Raw genomic sequence first — 10,111 nt, forward strand, 5'->3', positions numbered from 1 at the left:
TCTGACAAAAGCAGCCTGTGTGGCAAGAGGAAAAAAAAAAAAATCACATTCAGAAATCATTTACATGTTAAATTATTGACAAGTAACTCAATACATGAAAGGGCATTAAAGGGGAGAGAGGACATATACAGGCACTTAGAACTAGCTTTCCTACCACTAAAATAGCCTCCTGAGTTCTTTATGTGTCAGTTATAAGTTAAAAAATTGACAAAGTTAATCAGTACAAAATTCAGTAACCTAGGTCTTAAAATGTCTTTTTTCCACAGATTCAGTAGGCCTTGAGATCCTGACGTAAAAGGGTTTTAAAGCATAAAATAGAAATACTGAAAGTCTGCAATAAGGTTCACTCTATTAACACATTGCTGTTATTATTCTCATTTTATAGGTAAGAAAACTGAAAGACTGGACAAGTAATTGAGTCCTAAAACAAAAGATAATCTGGTGATTTAAAATACCCAAAGCATCTATAAAGACCAGACATTTAGACAGTGCTAATAAACAGAGGAGGTAGAAACTTATATGAATAAACTTCCAAATACAAAGTCTATAGTTCTTTAGTGTAGTATGGCTGTGTCTAGGAGTTCCCCAAAAGGCTCTTGCAGTCAGAGGTGGGAGGATCTAGGGTGTGTGACTGATTCATGGTGCAGTGCTAAACTCAACAGCATTAGGATAAGGGTATGAGTGCTACCGCCAAGTAGTCTGGATAGCATCAAAGAGGCAGAAACATGCCTTTAAGGTCCCTTGTTGCTTCTGCTATCCCTGCAAGCAAAGAGCTGCTTCTCCTTTGCAATACTCTGCCATGTGCCACTGTGCCTCGCAACCAGGAAACTTTGGACTGAAACCTCTACAAACTGTAAGCCCAAATCTTTCCTCCCTTAATGTATGAATGTAAGTATCTGGTCTCAACAACAAGTACTAAGATACAGTGTCATTATCTTCATGTCTTCTCAAAAGGATGTTGTCAATTAATCAACATTTCAACGTACTCTGATAGGGTCATAACAGTCCACCAACTTGTATACTATGACTATTACCTCTACATTAGTAATCTGAAAAATCTGGCTCCTTAAATTTCAAACCACCTCATACATTCAAAAACCTATTTTAAAACAAAGTAATACTTGTAAGAGAGCACAGCCTGTGTTTACACAATCATTCGCCAAAAGGGAAAAATAATTCTTTCAGGTTTCTACAGCCCTTAATACCTCTATGACAATGCTATGTTTGTAAATTACCGAAACCCATGCCATGAGTGTTAAGACAAAAGATGTAAAGGTAGAGCTGCTTTTTCTAAACTAAAACCTCAGCATTCAGGCTTAATGGTGGTGTCAACACTTAATGCATGTGGGGCTGCAGCTTGGGCACTCGGGTCCAAAAGGTTCCCCATCACTGACACAGACCTTCTTTCTCTTCTCTCTGCTCTAGCTACTCCCAAACCCAAGTCTGAATTCAAATTCCTTTAAAGGCAAAATTTACTGAAATATTACAAACTTACTCTTTGTTCTTTATCGCCTATCAAGCAAACAGATCTAAGGGTTGGCACCCATCTCTTGAATTCACTCATCCAGTTGTGTAATGTAGACTTAGGAACCAAAACCATATGAGGACCGGGAATGTTTCTATAGTGTTTCATGTACCCAAGAAGAGAAATTGTTTGAAGAGTCTTTCCCAGGCCCTGGAAGAGTTCAAAATAATCGTAAGACAATTAAAAAGAAAAAACAATGTGCGATCTGTATACCCCAGAACATATACAGAAAAATTTAAAAGAAATGGGACATGTTATCATAGCTAAAACACGGCAGGAATTTCACACTTAGTTATGTCATGTAGTCTTATCACCCTGTAAGGCCCAGGAAGTGATATTCCCAAAGTTACCTACCTAGCATATCTAGAAGTGAAACATTTCTTTTGACTCCATACATTTTCCCTATCAGTGGTTTTAGTTCTATGGTGGTAAGTAATCTTTTAAAAACCTTTATTATATATAATAAGCAGTAAACAGGATAAACAGTTGCATCAAATAGAACTATACAAAGCTGCCACCCTGGAAAACATGAATATGTTTGTACAGATGATAAACATTAAATGATCTAATCTGAGGAAAATGTACATACTACTTCAAAAGTACAAAAGTTGGAGGCCAGCGATATAGCTCAGCATAGTAAAGCACCTGCTTAGGCAAGCGCAGGGACCAAGGTTCGAAAAACCACAAAACCACATGTCATGCCAGTCCTGCCCCCAGGGAGGGCTGAGCCAACTGGGGCGCAGTGGCACACACCTATGACCCCAGCGCTGGGAAGGCTGAAAACGGGGGGCCCACTATAAGTCCGAGACCCTGCAACAATCAAATACATATAAAAAATAATAGTAATAAAAATAAAAAAACTACAAACATTTAAAAGTTTCTCAAAATAAAGTATTTTGAAACTTATTCTACTCTCACAGGTGATAATTCCTTGAGGAAGAGCCACCGAAGCAAGCTGCTTCCAGCAGTTAGAAAGAAAATCAGTTGACAACAGCTCCAGGTTGTAATTACTCAATAACACTGTTATACTGTCTCAACTTATTAAGTTTAACCTATGAAGTCTCTTTGTCAAGAAACCCTGAACACGTACCATCTCATCGGCCAGGATACCATTGATGCCATTCTCATACAAAGAAATGAGCCAATTCAATCCTCGGACCTGGTAATCCCTCAGCTTACCCCATTTCACATCTAGAATGAAACATATATATAAAATGCGCATTCTGAGGATAACACTTGAAACGGTGCGTTGACCTAATGACCTCCGCCCTGATAATTTGTTTACTCCATTTCAGTACAGTGCACACTCTGAAGACAAGAAAAGGCCCTCTCCTCCTTCACCCGAGGCACAGGAGGTCTGAGTGGGACCTACGCATGCTTACTGATCTTCCTCTTTCCCAGGGAACTTTTACTGTGGGCATTCTGCAAGTGCAAGTCCCCAAATGGAGCAAGAGCAGCTACAGAAGAAGAGTAACTGCACCGCATCTGGAGAGAGCCTCAGTGCACCCCAGACCACTCAGTCCTGTGCCCACTGTTCCCTGAAACCTACCGCCACCAATGCTGGTGACAGTACGTCTATCCCAGTGCTTTCATCTCTCACAGAAAAGGGGAGAGGTTCACAAGAGGATTTTCTTCCTGCCAACAGGGACATAAACAGGGAGGTCCTTTTTCTCTGTCTTTCATAACTACAGAGACAACTTTCAGGATACACAGAGTACTTATCCCCTCCCCCAACAAATCACTGCTCAAGGATGAAAAACTGACCAGTGCTGGAGAAAGTACAAAAATATGAGAAAAAAGCTGGGCATGGTGGTGCACATCTGTAATCCCACCACTAGGGAAGCTAGGCAGGAGGATCTTGGGAGCTCGAGACCAACCTGGGCTACAAAGTAAGCTCAAGGCTAGCCTATACTGCGTAACAGAGACCTTGTCTCAAAAAGACCAAAAAAAAAAGGAACGTGAGATATCATCCAAACTTCCTTTGCCAGGTACCATGTATTGGGCTCTGGACTCCAGCCTCATTTGAAGAGATGGAAAGTAGAGGCTGGGGAGGCGCTGAAGGTGCACATTTTACAGCAAGAATCAGATTCCTAACCATGCTTAAGTCCCGCTAAGGTTCAAGTAGCTCAAGGGGATTCACACACCAGCCATCCAGTGACAAAAGGAGGTTTGGAGAAAATTCTATGCCATCAGACAGAATAACATGTAAGTCAAACTTCAACTCCATGAAATATGCTATTGTTTGGATAATCACAAATAAGTTTCATAAAACATTAAGACATGGGCCAGGGATAAAGCTCAGCAGCACAGCACCCGCCAAGCAAGCACAAGGTCCTGAGTTCAATTCTCACTTAAAAAAATAAAACATCAAGACACAGAAAAACATTAGATGCCTTATATGGGAGAAATATAGCAGAAGGCAAAACTACTCCCAGTTTTAACGTACTACTAATAAACTCTTTGGCATTTTATACACCATTGAAACGTAGCACATCAATCATATAACAGTATCGCCTCTATCAAAAATAAATCTGAGGTTTATTTATAACCAACAAATATCTAAAATTACTAAAAATTCACCTATAAATTGTAGCTAAGACAAGTCCAAAACTCTAACAAGGGATGTTTCAAAGGGGATCTTTTAAAAAGTCAAGCAACTCTGTGTTTAACATACATGATGGAGAGTCTTCAAATCGAGTGCAAATATTCGTTGCTTTGGAGCTTTCTGTTAAGAGTTCTTCATCCTCCTCTTGCTCTGTTCTACGGTGTCGGTAACTGTTGAAATGAAAATTCATTGATTTGAGTTTTGGGGTCAAGTTTAAAACTATCAGCTATTGGCTGGGCACGGTAGCACACACCTGTGGCCCCAGAACTCGAGAGGCTGAGGCAGGAGGACTGCCACGAGTACAAGGCCAGCCTGGGTGATGTAGTTAGTTCAAAGCCTGACTGAACTAGACAGCAAGACCCTGCCTCAAAAACAAAAAAAACCAAAGAGGCCAGGGAGATAGCTCAGTGGCACAGCACCTCCCTAGTAAGCACACAGTCATAAGTTCAATTCCTGATACCAAAAACAAAAAAAGAAGAAAACCTACCAGCTACTATCTCAACCTAACTGTCAAGTAGCTAGAAGAACAGTACCTTCTCTAATAGGATATACATTTAGGCAAAAAAAAAGTAAATATCAGAAACTACTAGTAAATTTAAATCTGAAATAGTTTACATGGTTAATTTACAAGATATATAAAACTGTTATGAAAATATAGCAATAACTATGTTAACTACAGTTTTGATAAAGCCCCAAGCTCTGAAAAGATGAGACAGAATGATCATTAAGCTCAAGACCAGCCAGGGCAACTTAAATCCACTCTCAGAAATAAGAAGTAACAAGGCCGGCAAAATAGCTCAGCGGATTAAAGCACCTGCTTAGGCAGACAGTGGCCAGGTTCAATCCCCAGCATGCTGTGCTGGCCCCACCCTTGGGGCATGCTGAGACAGAGATTGAGACTGGGCGTGGTGGCACACCCTTAAGAGTTCAAGCTTTTAGGAGGCTGAACACAGGCAGATCACTAGAGTCCCATCTGCATAATGAGACTCTGTGGACCCTGTATTAAAATACAAAAAAAAAAAAAGTAACAACCAGACTTGAGTTAGCTGAGCATGATGGTGCTGCACTCAGCCCTCAGTGCCAATACACGTAAGCGCACACACAGGCACACACTTTGCATACATGAACACATACACATACATGCATGCATGCACACAAACACTCACACACATACATGCAAGACCATATTCAGATTTTACATCCTAACTGAGGGCTTGATACACCTTTAAGGCTCAGATGAGTAAAACCACTTATTCCCTAATTCTGAAGCTTGCAATTTCGTATATGCAACAAATACTTTCATCTAATTTAGAAAAGAAATGGTTACACCCTTGAGACCTTGCAGTGAATTTAATATTGGTTAGTTTATAATTTCCTATTTGAGACAACCTTGTGCATTAATGATTGCCATTTTCACACTGGGAATTATAGCCATTATATGGAGCTGAAACTGCCATATACTTATTAAGTACCTTTATTAGCCCCCCCATGAAAATTCTTTTTTTTTTTTTTTTTTTTTTGGTGGCACTGGAGCTTGAACTCAGGCCCCTGCACCTGCCAGGGAAGCACTTATTCTACTGACTCATCTCCCCGGCCCATGAAAATTCTTAGGAATTTATAAATTCAACATGTTACTTTCAAAAATCACCCAATGACTGCATACTTTTACAATAGTACACTCAATATTTAATTATTTATGCACTTACAACGACACCCTGCCAAACCAGCTGAAAACAAGGAGATAACTGCAATTTTTCAAAAACGAAGTGTTTTTGTTTTGTTTTGTTTTTTGGCAGTACCTAGGATTGAACTCAGGACACCTACACCTGCCAGGCAAGCGCTTATTCTACTGAGCTATCTCGCCAGCCCAAAAACAAAGTGATTTTGTTTCTAAAGAAGACTATCAAAAATAAGTTTGGCTGAATGAAGTATAAACTATTACTCACTCGCCAACTGAGAGCAAGTTCTGTTTCTCATCCTTTTTTATTCGTGGGCGCCCTGGTTTCATCTTCAAAGGTGAGGTCGGAGTCTTCTGAGCAGCAGGCTGAATGAAATGTGCAAACAGCTCTGTCTGCTTTAATAAATACTCAAATCTATTTGCTCGATCAGTTTGCTGCAAAAAGTTTAAAACACATTTGATCAAAACTTCAGCAATCAGTTCCAACATACCTGAGCTCAGCAATAAAAAGGAATGAAACGTGAGACATGACAGAACGGATGAGTCACAAGGGCACTCTGCCCGGTCGGACGCCAAGCAGCAAAGTCTGCAGCGTGTGTGTGGCTGCTCATGGTGCTCTGCCTGGATTATCAGACAAACTCCACAGAAGTGGAGAGGAGGTCGGGCCAGGAATGATTCCAAAGGCAGGGGCAGAAACTACTGTTGCGCTAAAGTCAATCAATTCCCAACTTATAATGTTAACTTTTTACAATAAAACTGACAAAAGAATGTTTAACATTCAAAGAAAGTATATCATTAAAGTGAACTTATTCAGAAACACAGGAAGAAAATGCACTGGTCATCATCAGACTGACACCAAGTTTTTGGAAACAGGGTCTTGCTGTGTAGTGAAAGTTGACCTTGAACTTGTTTATGTAGCCCAGTTGACCTAGAACCAACGGCAATCCTCCTGCCTCAGCCTCCCAAGGTGTATACCTCCACACCCGGCTGAGACCAACTTTAAAAAGGCATCAGGCTTAAAGAACATATTTTTAAATTCACAAAATTGGGGCTGGGGAGATGGCTCAGTAGGATAAGCGCTTGACTGGCAAACACAAGGATCTGAGTTCAATCCCCGGTTCCGGAAAAAAAAAAATAAATAAATTCACAAAATATTCAATAGCCCAATGCTGTTTAACACTATTCCCCCTTTCATATCTGCCATTTGTGGCCTAAATAATGGTGTGAATTATTCCTCTTATCCCACCAAAATGGAAAACTCTGAACACAAATGATCCCCAAAAACAAGTTTTCAAAAAGTAATGGAATCTAGAGCCTTTAGACAATAGACTTTACAGAAGCAATGAAGATAAAGAACAGAAAAACCAGTCAACACTATTGCCAATGTTTAGTGTCAGTTTTGTTTTTGTTTTGGTGTTTTTTTTTTTTTTGTTGTTGTTGTTTTTTTTGGTGGAACCAGGGATTGAACCAGGAATAGCCCTTGCGCTATTCTACTGAGCCGTCTCCCGGGCCCCATGTCAGTTTTAGAGAATTATAAAGACATTTTACCCACCACAAAGTCAAAGCTAGAGATTATATAAGAACTATGTATATGTAAAATTTTGTTTTTCCTTTTTTTTCGGTACTGGAGATTGAACTCCGGATCCTGCACTTGCCAGGCAAGCGCTTATTCTACTGAGTTATCTCCGTGGGCCCCTGTGTAAATTTTAAATTCATTTACTTTCACTTTTTAAGACAGGATCTTTCTAACAACTCAAGCAAATCTTCCTGCTTCAGCCTCCCCAAGTGCTGGCATTATAGGCATAAGCTATAAGAGCTATATATTTTTAAAGAAAAACATTGTTTTTAGAAAAAGAAAATCACACTACTGTAAAACTGAAGCCCAATCTGCTATCAGGAAAGAACATGGTCAGAGTCCCAAAAGACAGTCATAATCCAGCCATGCAAGGGATACATACCTATAATCTAAGCGCTCTGGGAGCCCGAGGAAGAAACTCCAAAGTGAGAGCCCTAGCCTGAGCACTTTAGCAAGATTCTGTTTCAAAATTTTAAAACAAAGTGGGGCTGTAGCTCAGTGCAAAGGCCTGTGCTTATCGCCCCCCTTCAATCAGCAGCCAGTTCTGCGCAACAAGCTGCCAGCCAACACCCTCCTCCCTTGCGACAGCCTACAGATAACAAGCCATAGCTTTTTTTCAAAACATATAAATTGTGCTGAACTGAGGTATATTATACGTAATGGTATATTTAATCCAAAATTACATATAATAAAAGCCTTCACATAACTACATGTTAGGGCTGAGGGTGAAAAGGCTATTATAATCACGTTCTGAAATCAAGACATTCAAGTAAAAGCTTTCAAAATATCAAATCTATTAGGGGTAAAGGACAGGTACTTTGTTGCTTGAGGCAATAAGGTTTATTTAAATTTATTTATTGTATTTTAGTACAGGGTCTACAGGGTCTCACTGTATAGACTGAACTCGTAGTGATCCTCCTGTTTTCAGCCTCCCAAGTGCTGGGATTACAGGCGCATGCAACCATGCCCAGTCTCAATCGCTGCCTCAGCACACACTTTCAGTGGTAGCACATAATCCCAGCATTTGGAAGGCTAAGGCAGGAAGGTGGCAAGTTCTGCCCAGCCAGTGACACACTGCCTGAAACAAAAATAAAAAGGGCTATGGTTACACTTAAGTGGAAAGGCCCTAGGTTCACATCCCAGTATCGAGGAGGAAAACAAAAAACTGTATTCACTTTTAAAGTAGTAATCATTTTAAAAAGCTGACCTGCAAATATATTTCCTTTAAACAAATTGACAGCAAAATAAACATTTACGTATATAAAATAGTAAACAGAATACGTAAGTCATGATCTATAGCTTGTATATATACACAACCATATGTACATGTCGTCAGAATTTTGACTGTTTAAGACTGAAAAAACTTGATGAATCTGAAACAAAGTCAAAGGATAAGGAAAAGGGCCTTTCTCAATATGTTTAAAGACCAATGCACCACACAGAGCTGGGAACTAAGCCAGGGAGGTAGGAGGACACTGCCTTGTCCCTGTCCACGAGCATGAGAACACCACGAGCACAGGCAGTGAAGCATTCTGTGCAGAGCACAGCCCAGAACGCCGAGTATAAAGACACAGTTATTCTGCTTTTCACCTTTCTTGACACTAAAATCTTAAAAGAGGTGAACAGAATTAGATAATTACAACATACTGTGTGGATTCACAGTACACTTCCAATTCAGCTTACATAGGTAAATAGATCCAGCAGTTATAGTATCCCATATTAGGCATATCCCAAACATACCTACCCAAACATTTTTGAATTTTTGAGATAAGGCCTCACTATGCAGTTCAGGCTGGCCTGGAGCTCACTGTACTGTGCACATGTAGCCCAGGCTGGCCTCGAACTCACAGTGACCTTCCTGCCCTGGCTGCCCAAGTACGTTACCACGTTTGGCCTGCTCAAATTCTAAAAACTAAACAGAATGCCTAACAAAAGCTCCACTGCATGAACATACCATTTTTTCTTCATAGGTGGGATCCGGCTCCTGGGTTTCTTTTTGCTTTCCAGGTGATGCATCATCAAACACTCCCTATCAGGAAGAAAGTCACAAGATTATCCTTCAAGAACTATTAGCTCACCACTACTGCTTTCTGCCCAAACACATCCTAGACAATATACTCCTGCCCCATGAAAGGAAATCTGATATGGATGAACGATGATGAGAATAACAACACATTTATACCAACTGTATAAATGGCACAGCTGCTGCCAAGATTAAAACAGCATTGTCGATATTATCCTAAAATTACTCTCCATACCAGTCATATGACCAAATATGTGTCTTTTCTCTGAAAAGTTACAAAACAAAACACTATGAATCGTGAAAGATCCCCTTTTAGCACACAACTGCACTCACCAATAGCACAATGTTGACATGGGAAGCGGCATTAGTAACTGATTTCCATCATCTGGACTATTACACAAAAGGTATCATATAGCCTACACTGATAACCTAAGTACTGACCAATTCCTGATTTAGTAACAGATGTGTTGTTCTTACACATGTATTCATCTTGACACTCAAATGTCACCAAAAAAAAAAAAAAAAAAAGGCAAGGCCAAGGAGATACATCGCTCAGCGACACAACGCCTACCTGGCAAGCACAAGGTTTGTGCTGAGTTTGATTTCCAGTACCACAAATACATAATCTTAAAAAGCAATTTTAGGCCAGGTGTGATAATACATGCCTATAATCCCAGCACTGGGCTGGCTGAGGAAAAAGGATC

General features: G+C 40.1%; 1 protein-coding gene across 1 annotated transcript in view; it reads right to left on the reverse strand.

Annotated features, from left to right (window-relative positions):
- The window catches only part of Smarca5 (SWI/SNF related, matrix associated, actin dependent regulator of chromatin, subfamily a, member 5), a 37,557-nt gene that overhangs the window by 23,677 nt on the left and 3,769 nt on the right, over nucleotides 1–10,111 (reverse strand). Inside the window, exons 2-6 of the mRNA XM_023705748.1 lie at nucleotides 9,339–9,413; nucleotides 6,077–6,243; nucleotides 4,200–4,300; nucleotides 2,616–2,716; nucleotides 1,496–1,675 (exon numbers count right to left, since the gene is read on the reverse strand). Of these exons, the coding sequence (XP_023561516.1) occupies nucleotides 1,496–1,675; nucleotides 2,616–2,716; nucleotides 4,200–4,300; nucleotides 6,077–6,243; nucleotides 9,339–9,413 (624 nt within the window). The remainder of the gene's footprint in view (nucleotides 1–1,495; nucleotides 1,676–2,615; nucleotides 2,717–4,199; nucleotides 4,301–6,076; nucleotides 6,244–9,338; nucleotides 9,414–10,111) is intronic.

This window comes from Octodon degus, unplaced genomic scaffold, assembly GCF_000260255.1.
Source record: "Octodon degus isolate 3935 unplaced genomic scaffold, OctDeg1.0 scaffold00228, whole genome shotgun sequence".
Taxonomy (NCBI): domain Eukaryota; kingdom Metazoa; phylum Chordata; class Mammalia; order Rodentia; family Octodontidae; genus Octodon; species Octodon degus.